General features: G+C 43.4%; 1 protein-coding gene across 3 annotated transcripts in view; it reads left to right on the forward strand.

Annotated features, from left to right (window-relative positions):
* The first annotated feature begins 7925 nt into the window (after nt 1–7925).
* FMNL2 (formin like 2) overlaps nt 7926–18214 on the forward strand; it is a 199926-nt gene continuing 189637 nt past the window's right edge. For all 3 annotated transcript variants that reach the window (XM_081333931.1, XM_081333932.1, XM_081333930.1), the window contains exon 1: nt 7926–8585. In XM_081333931.1, the coding sequence (XP_081190057.1) occupies nt 8469–8585 (117 nt within the window). In that variant the 5' untranslated portion in view covers nt 7926–8468. The remainder of the gene's footprint in view (nt 8586–18214) is intronic.

Here is an 18214-nt window from a genome sequence, read left to right on the forward strand (position 1 = left end):
AACAGAGGATAAAGTTTTGTCCGCAACTTTTTTTGTTGGGAATAATTACAGATGCTACAGTTGTGGACACTAAGTTGATGTTGAATTTAATTACGGCAGCAAGACTCTTGATAGGTCAGTATTGGAAGAAAGAGGAATTGCCATCTATAGAAGAGTGGACTTTAAAGGTTTCCGACCTGGCAGAGATGGCGAAGATTTCGGCCTATTTGAAAGATCACTCGCAAGAACGCTATATTATGGAATGGAGAAAATGGATTGAGTTTATCCAGAATAAGTATAGGGTTAAGAAGTTTTATGTAGCATTTGAATAAGTCTTCTTTCTTTTTTCTTCTTTTTTTCTATATTAGTTTTTTTTATATATATATTTAATATTATTAAGGTTTGTTTTATCCTATATAAGCTAGAGAGTGATAGATTTTAGAGTTTATGGTTGTTAGTTTCTTTCAGAACTTTTGAGTGGTCAATAAGCAACCAGTCGTAAGGAGGACTACCTCTAGGGCTTTTGAAAGTGCTGTTGTGAAACTACAGGAGTTGAAATCCAGCAAAAAAATAAATCCAAAACAAACAATGGGTTGGCTTAACGAATGCAGCAGCATTCACTTACCACTCTTAGCAAAAAAAAATGGTTATAAAAAGCAGATTTGGTCGCACGGTGACCTGTTTTACAACCATCACGACTTACGACTATAATTGCAGGGCTCAATTATGGTGGTTACTCAAGGGCTACCAGTATTGATTAGAAAATGTGCTATAGCAGACATGTCAAACACAAGGCCCGGGGGCCAGATCCGGCCCGCGAAGTGGTTTCATGTGGCCCGCGAAGCCATCCTGGAAACAGTGAGGGAACGGCCCCCACGGCCTTGGCCCTGGCCCAGAGACCCTCCTTCTGCCAGAGACCCTCAGATCTGTCCCACTCCTGCCCAGGCCCCCATAGGCACCCTTGATGCGAACGATGTAGAGCTGGCCACGCCCACCCAGTAGGCCATACGCACTCTAGCCACACCCACCCAGTAGGCCACACCCACCCTGGCCATACCCACCCGGCCCCTTGAGGGCAACCACAATGCTGATGTGGCCCTCAATGAAATTGAGTTTGACACCCCTGTGCTATAGTCTCAATATATGGGGAAATGATTAGGAAGGCTCGACCAAAATATGTCAGGATTGTCATCTGATGGCAGATGTTACCAACATCCTCTGTGGGATCAGAACTGGTAAGATGGGGCACAGTGTTACAGTGCAAGTTCTACCTTTCTGTATGATGTCGATGTCACAAGCTCAAAAGGGATGTTTACATAAGGAAGGAGCAAAGTCGCAAAGAAACAGCCATTAAAATCCAGTTACAATGAATGTTAGGTAAATGTAACGATGGCTCCATTTTACCCCAGAGAATAGCAGGCCTTCTCTAGTTCTGCTCTTTGATAAACAAGGCCAAGCAACCAGGTCAGCGAAGGCAAGGAGAGAAAAAAAGGTTTACTGATTGGGATCTCAAACATCTCTAAGTGAAATAATAAAGTAAAAATAATAAAAATAAATTAGAAAAGAAAACCTCGGAAGGCAGACTTGATGCACCACTGGGACTTTTTCTGCCATCAGCTTTTTTATGCTTCTATGAAAACCAATCTACAATTTCAATGAATTCCAGGAAGAAAGCTCAGTTCAATCCTACTCACAGCTGCCATTTCAATATTACTTAATAAGCTGTATTCTTAAGAAATAAGGATGTGGGTACACTTTTAAGAACATTATACAAAACACAGCATCATCTAGTGCAGATTCCACATAAATATCCACTTGATGACTGTTAAGTCGTGGGCTCTGGTGAGCAGGAATAATGAGTCTGAGTACAGGAAAACTCATTCTTTTATTCTTGCTGGAACTGTACTGAAGCTTGGGCTGCAACGAGCCACAATATATAGCCTAGCCCCTAGGTGGCAGCCAATAGGTTTGAACCCACACTTGACGCCTGGGGCTGACCAATTGCAGGACCGGAGACGGCTTGTCTGGGTTGCTGGAGAGTCGTTAGCTCCTCCAGCAATGCACGTGGTGCAATACCACAAGCCCAATACATAACACCCCTCCCTTCTTAGATCAGACCATGACACCCCTTAAAATAGTCTTAACAACTGTCAAGACTTATTAATCACTCCCAACAACCGTAATGAAATAATACAAAAAATAATAAATAAATAATACTCTTAAGTTCACTGTGGCTACAATGAAATTAAACAACGTCTGAACAGGCTTACCAATGCAGTAAGGGCTACAATGAGATTAAACAACGTCTCATGAACATGCTTACAAAGCAGTACTGGCAGTTTCACAATGCCTAAGTTTCTGTAGGTAGTGGTACAAGTTTCACAACACTATACATCACTTTATTTTACAATATAGTCTGTGAGGTACACAGGAGGTTTGTGTGGCCTAGAGGAACGTCTTGGAGTTCCCCTCACTTTGTGGTCTACCAGCTTACCCAGTGGGCTGGGTAGACCCATGTCCCCTTGTGCTCCAGTGTCAAGGGGAATCGCAATGCTCTGGCTGGCCTCACCAGGTTGGCCCACCCCAGAGTCAGTCTGTTCTGCAGAGTAGGCACAATAGTTGCTGAGGTTCGGCTGACTCGCTTGGTCAGGGGTTCCATGTTGCATTTCTGTGCTTCCTGGTTTTTCCTCAGATTCCACTTCTGCTGAGAAGGGGAAACCCTGGTGGTTCCAGTGTGGGCTGGCTTGGCTACCAGTTTGAGGATCTTGGGAGGGACTTATGCCACAGTCCACACTTAATGACCGTTCTGGAAACTTTTCCTGAGTTGGTCGATGTGTCTTCTGACCAGTCGCCCTCCCTCCAACCCCACTTCATAAGATAGGGGTCCAGATGCCTTGGTTATTTGACCAGGAACCCATAAATTCCCTGGCCCATAGTTTCTGGCCCAAACCCAATCGCCCATGTGCAGCCCCCTCGGGGTTTTTGGTCAAGAGGCTTCTGTTGCCACTCTGTCTGGATGCAACCTGCCCAGTTTAGTAATTAAACGCCTACCCCAACGTAGTTCAGCAGGACTTTTACCTGTAGCAGTGCAGGGCGTAGAATGCTGGCAGAGTAAAAAATCTGCCAATCTGTGATGCCAGTCAACTGTGACAATACGCTTGAGTGCCTCCTTTGTTGTCCTCACCATGCATTTGGCTTGTCCATTAGAAGAAGGATGAAATGGTGCAGACGTTGCATGTCTGATGAGGTTAGCTCTAAGAAAAGCCTGAAATTCAGCAACAGTGAATTGGGCCCCATTATCAGAAACTCTTTGCAACTCATGTGTTGCAAAGAGTTTTCTCAGCACCTGGATGGTCCTAGCAGTAGTCATATTAGGAACTGGAATTACTTCCAGCCATTTTGAGTGGCTATCCACTACTATCAGAAAAAGCTGCCCCCAAAAAGGCCCAGCGTAGTCTATGTGAATCCTAGACCAGAGAGTGTGTGTTTCCTCCCACCTGTGAACTGGGGCCTGAGGCATTTCAGGCCTAGATTGCTGGCATGTATAACAACCATGAACTTGATCCTCTATAGCCTTATCAAGGCCAGGCCACCAAAGGTAGCTTCTAGCTAAAGCTTTCATTCTGACAATGCCTGGATGGCCTTCATGTAAAGAGTGTAAGAACCTGTTTCTTAACGAAGTGGGAATTATGACTCTGTTCCCCCATAAAATGCAGCCCTTATGTGCAGACAACTCATGTCTCCTGACAAAATAACTTTGAAATTCAGAGGCTGGACTTTTTTCCAACCAGCCCATGTATACCCATGACAACACTCTACTCAGAATTTTATCTGTGGCAGTTTCAGCAGCGATATCCCCTGCATGGAGGGGAAACTCAGGTAAGTCCTGTATGGACAGTATCCTAGCAGCAGGAGCTGGATCAGGATCCATTAGTCTGCTGAGGCCATCAGCATGGCCCATTTCCTTCCCTGGTTTATGACTTAACTTAAAATTGTATGCAGACAAAAAAATAGACCATCTCAACATTCTTGGAGATAGTATGTGGGGGGTTTGTTTGTCTGTTGTGAACAATCCCAACAGAAGTTTGTGGTCAGTGTAGACAGTGAAATCCCTGCCATATAAATAATCATGAAATTTCTTAACTCCAGAACTATGGCAAAGGTTTCTTTATCAATCTGTACATAGTTGCGCTCAGCAGAGGATAAGGTCCTAGAGTAAAATGCAATAGGAACCTGTTTCCCATTTTTCTCTATGTGGCTCAAGACTGCCCCCACCCCATAGGGAGATGCATCACATGCAAGACATACAGGTTTAGACTCTATGTAATGAGTTACAGTGGACTTTTCTGAAAGGAGGGCTTTCAAATCCTGGAAGCTTTTTTTGCGTAAGTTAGTCCATTTCCAAGGGGCTTTTTTAACCAGCAGCCTGTGGAGGGGCTCTGCTATTGCTGCCTTATGAGGTAGGAATATGTGATAAAAATTTAGGAGGCCCAAAAATGCTTGCAGCTCTCCTTTTGATTTTGGCCTAGGAGCCATTTTAATGGCCTTCACTTTAGAATCAGCGGGCTGAATACCATTAGCATTGGTATGGAACCGCAAGAATTCCGTTGATGAGACCCCAATACTGCATTTGTTCTTCTTTAATTTGAGGCCCTCTTCACGAAGCCTCTGCAAAACAGCCCTGAGCCTTCTGGCCAACACTTCTGGGGATTCCCCAGCAATAAGAACATCATCAAAATAAGGGCAGATGCCCTGGATACCCTTAAGTGTGCGTTCCATAATCCCTTGGAAAATACCTGGTGCAACACTGACTCCAAACTGTAAGCGTTTGACTTTGAATGCCCCTCTGTGAGTCACGATTGTTTGAGCCGCAGCTGTGGCCTTGTCAGCCGGCAATTGCTGATAAGCCTGTGCTAAATCAAGTTTAGCAAAAATGGTTCCCCCTTGCAAGGAGGCTAAAATATGGTTGACTACAGGAACCGGGTAAGCATGTTGTTTGAGGGCCTTATTTAACGTGCATTTATAATCAGCGCAAATGCAAACTTCCCCGTTGGACTTCAGTGGTGTGACAATAGGAGTTTCCCACTCCCCCCCCATCAATAGGCTGTAACATGCCCTGTTCTACAAGCTTATCGATTTTGGAATCAATTTTGTGCTTTAAGGCAAAGGGGACCCTGCGAGGTTTAACCCTAATTGGAACAATGTTAGGATCTAACTTAAACGAAATTGGCGGGCCAGTTATTGTCCCCAGGGTTGAATCAAAAACATCTGCGTATTTTTCGCAAACAGTCATGAGGTCTGCAGTTTGTGTCCGGTTTATGAATACCTAAAGCATCAAACTAATCAAGTCTAATAAGACTCATTCTTTGGCCCCCTACTACTATTACATCCAGGTGCCCCAAAAACCCTTTAAATTTTACCAATAATGTGGCTTTCACCCTTAACTTTAACATGAGCATTCTGAAAATCCATTAAAATGATATCTGAGGGTCTTAGTTTAGCCCAATTGTTACTGCGCCTACACATGAAGTCAAATATGTCTTGCGAAATGATCGATACTGCAGAGCCGGAGTCCAACTCCATCTTACATGAAACTCCTTGTAGCTCTACCAAGAGCTTAAGTTTAGGCTTGAGGGGGCGTCGAGCCCTGGTGCGGCAAACGCTTCTCCGGCTTCTGAAGAACCCCACACTAACTGGACCCTGGGCCCCAGTACCTCTCCTAGTCAGTTCCTCCGACTGGTGTTTGGGTGGCCTGTCTCTCTGACGGGCTCTGCAAACCACCGTGATGTGGCCTGTTCTTCCGCAAGCTCTACACGTGGCCGAGCGAAATCTGCAATTGGCGCGAAGATGGTTGCCTCTGCACCCCTTACATCTAGGTAGGAGAACTGCCTTGTAATCGTTCTCTTGCTGGTGGTTGCTGCGGTTTTGTGTGTTTGGTTGCCTTTGGAGCTTGATGATTTTGGGTTCTTCATCTTCTGACGATTCTCTGGCGCATTTGGCGACCTCAAGATGGATGGAATCTTCGACTTTTGAAGGTTTGGTGGGCTGAACTGTCTGCACTGCACCCCCGGCGGCTTCGTCGGCCATGACCTTGTCCTGTGCCTCGGAGAATGTGAGATTGGGTCTAGCAAACAGTCTCTGCTGAAGCGTTCTGTCCTGAAGGCCACAGACGAGCCAGTCTCTTAGTCGTTCTTCTAAGTTTGAGAACTTGCAAAGGCATGCGGCCTGTCTTAGGCCCACGATAAATTCCGAGGCTGTCTCCCTGGGTAGCTGCACTCTCTGGTTGAATTTGAATAGCCACGCCATCTCCGACATCTTGGGCTGGAAGTCCACGGTCAGCTTCTTCTTAAGGTCTGCATATGATACTGCTTCGATGGGCGTAGGCGCAAAAAGGTTCTCTGCTAGGTTGAAAGTTGCTGGGCTGCACACGCAAAGCAACGTGGTGGCCTTTAGGCCTTCGTCTGCAATTTGATTTGCTCTTAGATAGTTCTCTACTTGCGAGAGGTAAGACGGCCATTTTTCAGGATGCTTCACATCAAACTCTCTTAATTTGCCAACCTTCGGCATCTTCCTTCGAATCCTGCGTTCTTCAGATCCTGCTTCTAAGCTCAGGGAATGCGTCCTCTGAGCACACAGCTGCTAGCGTGGCTTACTAGCTGGCCTAGAGGGGGGGAAAAATGCCTCTTCCCTCTGGCGTGTACTGCCGACCCCTCGTTGACTTCAGCCCTTAATTGGCGAAGCAGGATCCCATCCTCGTCGCCACTGTTAAGTCGTGGGCTCTTGGGAGCAGGAATGATGACACGAGGCTGAGTACAGGATAACTCATACTTTTATTCTTCCTGGAACTGTACTGGAACTTGGGCCGCAACCAGCCATAATATATAGTCTAGCCCCTAGGCGGCAGCCAACAGGTTTGAACCCACTCTTGCCGCCTGGGGCTAACCAATTGCAGGACCGGAGACGGCTTGTCTGGGTTGCTGGAGAGCCATTAGCTGCTCCAGCAACGCACGTGGTATAACACCACAAGCCCAATACATAACACCACACATCCTTGGTTTTTTAAGAAGTCTTTCATGAGCTGGCTAGGAATTTTTCTTTGTATTTTCTTTTTTAATACTTGTTGTAGGATATGAAAAGAAGGAGATATTATACCATGAAAAATATTTCCTGGGGCGGGGACAGGAGAGAAATAATAGTGAAAGTTCGGTGATCAATTGAGTGTATCCCTACTACTCTTGATTTCAAGGCCAGTCAAGGCTTTTTGACAACTACGTAGTAAAAATCTTACAAATGGTACCTTTTTTCAGGCATTACGATTACAGCTATTCATTTTTATTATTTTGTACGTTTTAATGCAGTTTGATGATCTTGTAAACTGCTGGCAGAATTTGAACAAATACATAAGAATAAATTGGCTGTCCTTTCATGACATGCCATGGCCAATTCACACAGTATGCTAAACCAAAAGGTAGTTTATTTGTAAACCAAGACCCCATGGCTTTGTTTATTGGGTGAATCCAGGAATTTGCTTTTGGGGACACAAGCCTTGGATAAAAGCTCTGCTGTCTTCAGCCAGCATCTCAAAACAGGACACCTCAAATCTTTTGTGGAAAAGATGTTGTTCAAGTCTAAATCCCAAAGCTCATTTTCATCAGTGTAACGCAAATCATATTTCTGCTTGCAAAGGGCAGAAGTCGAGTCTGCCACTTCAAAACAAAACAAAAACGAAAGCATTTCATTATATTTATGTTAGGAGGGAGAAGGTAAAAGTCTGGTATGCCGACAGATGCGGTCTACTGCTAAAGGACTACTAGGAGGACTACGCTTCCCAGCTCTCCTCGGGGCAGGGGCGTGGAGAAGCTCCGGAGGAGGTGTCTGAAGCAGAGGGGGCTTTGTGCTGCGGTGCGCCGTGTCTGTAGTAGAGTGTGGCGGCTGGTTCTCTTGTACGGGTTGCGCTTGGTAGGCGCTGCGTGGGGTAGGGGAGGAGGCGAGCCCGGCTCTGGCTGCAGCCGACCGTCCGGAGACCATCAGCGGGCTTGTTAAGGAGGACCGCTCCGCCCCAGCCATGCGTCTTCCAGCCCGGGCTGCTTGGAGTGAAAAGCATGCAACATGCTGCCGCTAAGATCCCGGCTTCCCCGCACCAGGGCTGGAAGAAAGGGGAGTCCGATTGTGCTGGGGAGGAGGCGGAGGGCGGGCATTTCCAAGGCCGGTCCTAGAGGGAGACAGAGATCTGTGCGCCTTGCCTCCCCGCGGCTCTAATTCTGAAATTTTGGGGGGTTGCGCGCGTGAGGCGCTGGGGAGGAGAGGAGAGGAGAGCGCGACTGACTGGGCGGGGAAGGAGGACCGGAGTAGCCAGAGGACGACTCGGCTGCAGCGCGCGGAGCTTGGCGGAAGAACGGCGGTTTGGAGCTGAAACCCGGCGGGAGAAACCCGGCCGGAGAGGTGGACCGTTCTCCCCTGCTCCCCTTCCTCGAGGAAGGGCCGTCGCCATGGGCAATGCGGGGAGCATGGACTCTCAACAGACGGACTTCAGGGCGCACAACCTACCCCTCAAGCTCCCGATGCCCGAGCCGGGAGAGCTGGAGGAGAGATTCGCCGTGGTGCTGGTGAGTGAGGACCGAGTGGGCTTTGCTTCCCCTCCCCTCCCCATCCCGGTCCAGCGCGGCGCAGACAGCCCAATGGAGGCGGAAAACGGGGGGTTTCCGTCGGCCCTTCTCTTTTTTCACCCACCCCCCCTAGCCTCCTTTTTCCAGCACGCGCCAGGCAGGCTCAGCGGGCAGCGAGGGGGGGGGAGCGGTGGGGGTCCCCATCCCGTCTCGATTTTTAGATGGGCTTTTATTTTGTAAGCCCAAAGGGGGAAAAAAGGCTCGGAATGGTTCGTCGGAAATCGCCCTGTCTCTGCAGCAGCTGATCCATTGTTTGAAGCGGAGTGGGGCCGTTGGCGAGCTTCGCGAGAGAGTCGCTGTCCCCGTGCGAGGGGATGTGCGAAAGGACCAGGGGGAACCTGCAAATAAGTGCCTGGCTTTCTCCGGCACAGCCTTTCGTCCAAACGGACGGTGTGGAGCCCCCTGCGGGGTTTGAAAAGTGTACAATCCGGTTGAGATCCGGGCTCCGCTTAAAGTTATTGCCTTCCAGGCGGCCATTCACTTCCAACTGCTGGTTTGTTCCGAGCAAAGATCTGCGTCTCGTTTGCAAGCAGGGGTGGAAAGAGGAAAAGCGGTCGGGAAAACCTGGAACAGCCGGGAAAATAATTTCCCCTTTGAATCTGGGTGGGAAACCTGCACGCCTTGTTGGTTATTAAATCTAGTCAAGGGAAGAGATCCTATTCTATATGCACCTTTACTCCCAAGCAAGCATGGCTGATCTTAGTGGCACTGATTTCAAGTAAAAGTGCACAAAAGGATTGTACTTCATAGGGAATATATTTTTAGTGCACTGGAAGCAGTGAGGCTTGGGGCTTTCCTTGTTATTTCTTGAATGATTAAGAGAAACTGCGTATTGATGACAGCATTCACATCTCAGTGGCCCTGAGACAGACAGAGTTGTGGTCACTTTTGCTTCAGAAAAAATTAAGGATCTTAAAACTGTGTCGCCCTGTAACATGGTATATATAAGAAACTAATGTTTTTTCTCATTAGATCCACATTTTCAATTGAAGCAGGGTAAAAGATTGATGTGATGTTTAGTCCACAGATTGCTTCCCCCTTTTGAGTGTCAATCCTTCATAGCATTTGGCACAAGCTTTTATGTATTTTGCAAATCCATGTATGCTAAGGAATCTCAGTATTTCTTTAAATGTTGAAGAAGTTAATTTGTTATTATTCTTGACACCATTTTGTGAATTTAACTTTGTAATACAGTATGAAAACTCTATAGAGATTATATCCTTTGGCATTTATTTGTGTAGAATGTGCAAGCAACATTATGCTTCCAAGGTTTTTTTTTAAGTGGCTTCTGAGGTTAGTCTGTATTCTTAGTTTTAGAAGAAGGATGTATCAATTCTCAAAAACTTTGAGGTGGGGATTTTGTCCTCAGTAGAGTTACAATAGTTCCTTTTTAAAACCTTTAGCATGCTAGTTTTGTCAAAGCACAAATACTATTGGAGTAGGGAGGCATATCCAGCAAGAAAGAAAAAAAAGTGCCTTGAAGGAAGCTGACAAAATTGCCTTTACTTCTGGTCTGTACTTGCAACACTCTTGGTTTTGCAGCTTTATCTAGCTAGACGCTGTCTTGTAAAATTAAGCAAAAAAAGAGGAACAATTAACTATGCAACAGGAGGAAATATTCTTTAAATGGAAACAATAGTGAGCTAATGTCTGTAATGTCATGCATTTGATGAGGCAGAAGAGCCAGGGAAGTATACTGTAATGAACTAGAACAGGGAAAACCCAGGTTGAAATCCACACTTGTTCATGAAACTCTCTGGGTGATTTTGGGACCCCAGCTTCTCAGTCCTAACCTACTTTGTAATATGTTAAAATAGGTGGACACTCTTGGAGGTAGATTGAGAGATAAAGGTAGTATTTTCCCTGCCTACTTTCATCCTGACGTCTGTGAGACCCTGTATCTGTTCCTGTTCTAGAGGATTGTATTATGTATTATGATGTAACAGTGATAAAACATATAGTGATATATGATGTATTGTTATCAAAGCCTTTCATTACTCATGCATGTCTTCATCTGACTATTTTTTGTTCATTGCTGCATGGCTCCTGCTCATGTAGCTTTGTTTGTTTCTCCTTTATGGGGATCTGCCGCCTCAAAATAAATTGGTGTTTTCAACATGCTCTTTAAATATATGGAAAATCCAAAGGCCTTGACAAGAACCTGCAAACTTCCAGGATGTGTGTAATCTGTATAGTTATTGAACTTTGAGACAGAAAGGATCTTGAGGAATTAGAGCAAGGTTTCTATGACACACTCGGTAAACTACAGTTTACTCAGTTAACATAAACATTGAGCCATTAAATAATTGCATGGGCCTGGTTTGCGTAAGGTGCCAGGTTAAGGTATGATTGGTTACTTGGTGCTCATTATGTCTTACAAAAAAGTGTTATAAATCTGATTCATACATCTGGGCTACTAATTATTTTGACCTGGCATGTTATATGAACCCAGCCATTATGATTTGGATCCATGACTTATGACAGTGTACTGTATGAACATAGCTCATTGTGATATTGGGTGATCTGTTATCAAACAAATTATGACATTGTGAGGTTTGAACCAGGTCTGAAACTTTTAATAATATTTATGACAGAGAGTGGGTAGACCTTTGAACTGTATTTGGAGATAAAGTTTGCATGACATCATGCATAAAATTGCTAGATCTGATTTGCTTAACCATCACCTGTTGAATAAGACAGAGTTGGCTAGAATCACATATGTTAAGTCAAAAAGTAATAGTGATTTACAAACCACAATAGTTAGTTAAACATCATGCTATTCTAGAGACAATAACTTAGGAAGAGCTTCACCTGTCGCTTAAAACTATGTATGGCTTTGTTGAATAAATCTCAGACGAGTATAAACAAATATTCACAGATTACAAACTCTACACTCAGAAAGTAGAAGTAAAGAGTAAAAATGTAATGAGTAAAATATAAAGTAATTTTGTAAAGTAACTCCGAAAGTAAAAAAGTAAACTAAATTTGTAAAGTGAAGTAAATCTGAAAATAAAAATGTCAAGATGGTTTCTGTTTACTGTAACAGGTGGGTGACATTTTTGTCTTGAAAAAGGCAGCGAATGCATCTGAAAGGCATTTCTAGATACTCCTGGGTAGCTGGCCAAGGAAAAAATGCTAAAAGCACTTGTTATACAACATGCTAAGAAATGTAGAATATCAGCCAGAGAAGAACTCTTCTATAAGAGAAGCTATATGAAAATAAAAATGCTGGCATTGTTGCCAAAATCATTAAAAGGGGCAGGAAGAAGAACAGATTGAGTTGGGGCTTTTCATGCTAGAGGGCCTAGTTTGAGCTTCATGATGTCCACATAAAGCTGGGTAAAAGAAAACTGAAATCTGGATAACTGCTGACAAGTAAGTTCATGGCAAGTCATTAAAATTCAGAAAGGCTTCACTTAGAGATGATGATGATGTTGTTGTTGGAAGGGACCTTGGAGGTCATCTAGTCCAACCCCCTGCTCAGGCAGGAAACCTTATACCATTTCAGACAAATGGCTGTCCAGTCTCTTCTTAAAAACTTCCAGTGTTGGAGCATTCACAACTTCTGGAGGCAGGTTGTTCCACTGGTTAATTGTTCTAACTGCCAGGAAGTTTCTCCTTAGTTCTAGGTTGCTTCTCTCTTTTGATTAGTTTCCATCCATTGTTTCTTGTCCTGTGTTCATGTGCCTTGGAGAATAGCTTGACTCCCTCTTCTTTGTGGCAGCCCCTGAGATATTGGAACACTGCTATCATCCTTCTCTTCCTTAAACTAAACATACCCAATTCCAGCAACTGTTCCTTATATGTTTTAGCCTCCAGTCCCCTAATCATCTTTGTTGCTCTTCTCTGTACTCTTTCTAGCATCTCAACATCTTTTTTACATCATGGTGACCAAAACTGGATGTAGTATTCCAAGTGTGGCCTTACCAAGGCATTGTAAAGTAGTATTAACACTTCACGTGATCTTGATTCTATCCCTCAGGTGCAGCACACTGCTGGCTCATATTTAAGTGATTGTCCACTAAGATTCCGAGATCCCTTTCACAGTTACTGCTATTGAGCAAGGTACCACCTACACTGTACCTGTGCATTTGTTTTTTCTTACCTAAATGTAGAACCTTACTTTTTTCACCACTGAATTCCATTTTGTTAAATAGCGCCCAATGTATCTTAACCCTATCTTCTGGAATGTTGGCCATTCCTGCCAGCTTAGGATCATCTGCAAATTTGATAAGTTCCCCATCTATCCCCTCATCCAAGTCATTGATGAAGATGTTGAAGAGCATTGGCCCAGAATAGAGGCCTGGGGCACCCCACTAGACACTTCCCTCCATGTAGATGCAGTTCCATCGAGGACCACCTGCTGAGTACAGCCGGTCAGCCAGGTACAAATCCATCTGATGGTGATGCTATCTAACCCACATTTTTCTATCTTATCAAGTAGTAGGTTGTGATCTACTTTATCAAATACCTTACTGAAATCCAAGAAAATTATATCCACAGCATTCTCTGGTCCACTAATTTTGTCACCTGGTCAAAGAATGCAATAAGATTTGTCTGGCATGATCTGTTTTTGCCAAACCTATGTTTTGGTTATGACTTTGTTTGCCTCTAGGTCAGGGGTGTCAAACTGCTGGCCCATGGGTTGGATGCATCACGTGGAAGCTGCACCCACCCCATTGCCAGCAATAGCAAAACAGTCCCGATATGTTGCGCAACATCATGTCATGTCGCGAGTTTGACATGTCTGCTCTAGGTGTTTGCTGATTCGTTGTTTGATTATCTTTTCCAGAATCTTCCCAGGTATTGAGGTCAGGTTGATAAGTTTATAGTTTTCTGGATCCATTTTTCCCCTTTTTTGAAGATATTTTTAAAAGATTTTTTTTTTAAAATATTGGTTTTAAAACCATGGTTTTGTCTTCTGGTTTTAAAACCAATAGGGTTTTGCACTATATGGAAACTAAAGCCTAACCAATAATCTAGTGATGGCTTATTTATTACCAGAGTTCATCTGAGTCAATTAACATGTTTCCTGTCAGAGTAGGCACCTGTCCTCGTTCCCTGTGTAACATGGATTTCTTCTTGATAACTTTTGTGATACCCAAAACTATATTCCGAATTCTGTGCACAAAGCAGCTGGTTGTTGGATCTAATTACAAGCATTAATTGCTTTGAGTACACGATGGAAACTGACCCATTTAAGAAATTCCCTTGGCATTTCAAAGAACTTTTGAAAGGAAGTATTTGAAATTATTGAACAGGAGTGATGGAATAAGTGACAAAGTTTTTGCATTATCCTAAGCCACCATATAATCGGTCCAGCTTTGGATTGAACCAAGGCTTACTACAATGTGCAGTATTGTAGAAACTACAGATGCTTTTCTATATTTCCCCCCCACCCCTTTCTTTACTCCCAGGCAATGTCATAAAGGAACAGATCCGCATAGTGGGGGTTGGATGCCTTGCTTTTTACAAAATCTGAGCTGGTGGAATTGATAGAGATTTTCCTGGCACCACTTTCCTTTGACAATCTATGCTTTGTGGAAGAATATTAGCATGTTGAATAACCGTGAAGGCATCCAGCAGTCAAAGTAATTTGTGTTTTTCCAATACTACTTAGGACTGAAATGTCAAAGCTCGCATTTTTGGTAATGAAAAAGGTTGAGCAACCTAAAAAAATCCTGCTAGTGCTTCCCCAGTTTCATTGACCTGCATTGCCTGACCTTTTATTTTTCATACTTGTATCTGAAAATGAATGGTGATGTATCTTTTCCCAACCAATTCTGGTGTATCTTTTCCAATTAACAAAGCCTGCAGAAGGTTGCTTTGTTTCTGCCTAATTTAAGCTGTGTTTGAAACGAGAAAGTAGTAGCAGCAGCAGCAGCAGCAGCAGCAGACTCTGCTTTCTTCTTGTTATCATGACAGAATTTCTAATCAGCCAGGAGAAGATGCTAGCTGCTCCAAAATTTGTGTTGCCTGTGGAAAAAGAGTGAGAAACAAAGAAGCTGAGCTGGGTCTATCTCAGAGTGAGAGAAAAAAAAAGATCCATAAGGTCAAATGATTAAATTTAGCTGTATTTCACAGGGATTCATTTTTTTTTTTACTATACATATAAGTTTTGCTAGACCTTTGGGGTCTTGTTACCGGTATCTCTTCCTTTATGCATGTCAAAACTCTTTTTCAAAGCAAGTTTTTGTATCACTGGTTAAAGTAAATCATCTCTTAGTTGAGTTTGTCTCTTTGTGACTCAATGGCACGTTCAGGGTTTTTTTTTCTTTTTCTTTTTGGGGGCAACAGTATCAAAGTGGTTTGCAATTACTTTTTCACTTTTCCACACGGCCTATAGTTCTGGTAACTATAGGCCTTGGTGGAGCAGTGGGCTAATGCCTCCTTAAGTAACACCAGCTGCCTGCAATTAGTGCAGGTTCGAGTCCCACCAGGCTCAAGGTTGACTCAGCCTTCCATCCTTCCGAGGTAGGTAAAATGAGGACCCAGATTGTTGGGGGCAATAAGCTGACTTTGTAATAATGCTGCTTGTGGAGGGGTGTGTGAAAGCCCTAATAAGCAGGCATATACATAGAATGAAGACTACTGCTAAGCACATTGATTTGTGCTTTAGATTGTAAGCCGCCCTGAGTCTTCGGAGAAGGGCGGGATATAAATGGGATTAAAATAAAAATAAAAAAATAAACTCCTGATGGTTTCCAGTCTGAGTACTAATTACAGCCAAGTCCTTTTGCTTTTTGCAAACCAAGTTAGGAGTAGAAGACAATTTGTCATTCTCAGGATGCATTGTGCAATCTGTTGACTGATTGAACATTGTGAGTGATGATTTGCTAGCATTTTCTTCCAGGTTTATTTCTCATTACCTGCCTAAAAATGTAAGGGTGGAAAGGGACTTTGGAGATCACATTCATGTTAAACTATGTTGAAAGATAATTTGAATATGTGCAGACTGCCATTTCTATCATTGTGAAATGACCTCAAAATCTTACGAGTTAGAATGTGCAGAATATGGCTTGCCCCCCCCCAAACTAATTTAATTCTGGAAACTAATCTCTGAAGAAATGGCACCTTCATTTATGATTTCCAAGTTACTACCCCCTCTCACAAACATAAAAAGAAGACTAAGCGGGGGGGGGATGCTTTTGTCCAAATACCTTGTATGCTTATAAAAAAAGTGATGTCGGTTTGCATCTGTGAATGAGGCTTGTATAGCTCTTGCCAGCCTTATTCAGAATGGCCTTGTGCAGCCAGAAACACATCATTGGATCTTACATCATTCCTTATTCTGAATATTTCCTCTTTGTGTTTTCTGTTCTTCTATTTGCGTATTTAAGAAGGGAGCCAAGAGAAGGGGGGGTATCTGAATTGCTCTTGCTCTTCTGGCTTGTGCACAAAATCTTTGGGGCTGGGACTCCAGAGAATATAGCAGATGTGGTTAAGTTTCCAAATGGGTGTCCCTCTCCCCCCCCCAAATTGTAATAAAACAGTAATGTTTCTGAAGGAAGACACGTGGCGAGAGGAGAAGGAGGAAGCCAGGGCTGAGGTTGTGGAAAGGATTGTGTAGTCTAAGGAGGTGCTCCTGATATTAAGTGATCATTGTCTCACACGTTAGGGGTGTTTCACATGAAGCATCCCATTTCTTCTTTGGCAGGAATGATGCATTATGCTATTGAATGTAGAGTTGACGTTAGGAAAAGATCCAGAATGAGCTTTTCAAGCAGAGATCAGATTAAGGTGATTAGTTCTCATACGCACCCTTTTAAAAGTCTAAATCTACAAATAAATCTACAAACTCAACCCTCTCTAGCTTGGTGATGTTTTGGTTTTGGTTTAAAGTTCTGACATAATGTGAACAGATCCCAGGCTTAGCCAGCAAAAGTCTCAGAGTATACTTCGTATGTCTGCATTGTATGGTGGGTGACATGTGCCTGAATTCAGTGATTCCTTCTTGGCTTGGAGGAAGTGTATGAGATGATACACCAGCAGTTTTCTCCTGGAGTTCATTGGAGGCAGAAGATGAACTGCAGCATGGGGTGTGCAGGGTATATAGCACTATAGCACCACAGCTAAGAGTCCTATGGAATAGACACCTACCTCTTACTTGGCAAGTCTTTGACCCCTTAGTTTAAATTAAGGGATGAACATAATGGACCCTAATTCCTTTGAGGTTGGTTATCAAATAATCCTGAAGTGGCTGTGATGTGATATATTGACACTGTAGCTTCAGGGATACTTTCTTCTCTCTTGTTTTTGTAACTTGTGGAGAGAAGCCTTCTGAGCCTAACCACAATTTGTATAATTTCTACAGGAGGGTTGTGCAGTTGGGATAGTTAGTCAACTAATTAAAGATAGGCTACTATCTAATTAGTTTATCTACTCTACCCAGAGAGGGTTTGAGAAGACATGTCTCTCTGAGAGGATATTTTAGCTGCTGTAGGATTTGGCAAATATCCCCACTACTTTACTTGTGATGGCTTGTCTTAATTGATTAGTCCATGGCTGGATTCATAAATATTGTTTAGTCATAGACTTTGATCACATGGCATACTAACCATGAACTTTACTAAGTGATTTACTCAAAACAGTTTGCTGACGTTTTGCAACATATAGAATCATCAAGTAAAAGTGTTCATATAATGTTGATTTATATATTGAAAATCCAGAGTTTATTAATTTATATGAAGAAGTTTAAATTTATTGAGCTTGGAGCACTGCCAAAAAGTTGATTTAGCTTTGTTGGAAGCTGTTCTTGAAGTCTTGATGCATTTTGCTGTTGGCTTTTGAATTTGCTATTTATCAATGGAACGGAAAAAGTAATCAGTATCACTCTGTACGGACAATGTTTAATTTAATTTTAAAAATCTGAGTAGCTGAAATGTGTGTGTGATATGTTTAGATTTTGTGTGAATGTTCCCCCTTTTAGGATTTTTTTGGGGGAAGGGTTATATTTTTGTATCGGTTTGCATATTTTTCCCCCAAGAACTTTTTGGTTTTTTTACTTTCAGAGGTTAATTATCAGACCTTTATCTTTCTTTTTACCGCAAGTAAAATAACATATACTGTATTTAGCAATTATGCTGACGATTATATTTTTGAACTATGTAATACACTTTTGCAAAACATTTAAAGAAATATTTAAAATCTGATTTTTAAAAAATCAGATTTTATTTTTCAAAAGTTGCTAACATTTATTTGCTTTGTTTCTTTGCTTTTAAGGCTTACCCATTCTATTTTCCAGCTTACATCAAGGGTGTCAAACTCAATTTCATTGAGGGCCGCATCAGCATTGCGGTTGCCCTCAGGGGCTGGGTGGGTATGGCCAGGGTGGGTGTGGCCTACTGGGTGGGCGTGGCCATCTCTACATCATTCGCATCAAGGGTGCCTATGGGGGCCTGGGCAGGAGTGGGACAGATCTGAGGGTCTCTGGCAGAAGGAGGGTCTCTGGGCCAGGGCCAAGGCAGTGGGGGCCGTTCCATCACTGTTTCCAGGATGGCTTTGTGGGCCGCATGAAACCACTTCGCGGGCCGGATCTGGCCCCCTGGCCTTGTGTTTGACATGTCTGG

This window comes from Vipera berus, assembly GCF_964194415.1.
Source record: "Vipera berus genome assembly, chromosome: 1".
NCBI classification, from domain to species: Eukaryota; Metazoa; Chordata; class Lepidosauria; order Squamata; family Viperidae; genus Vipera; species Vipera berus.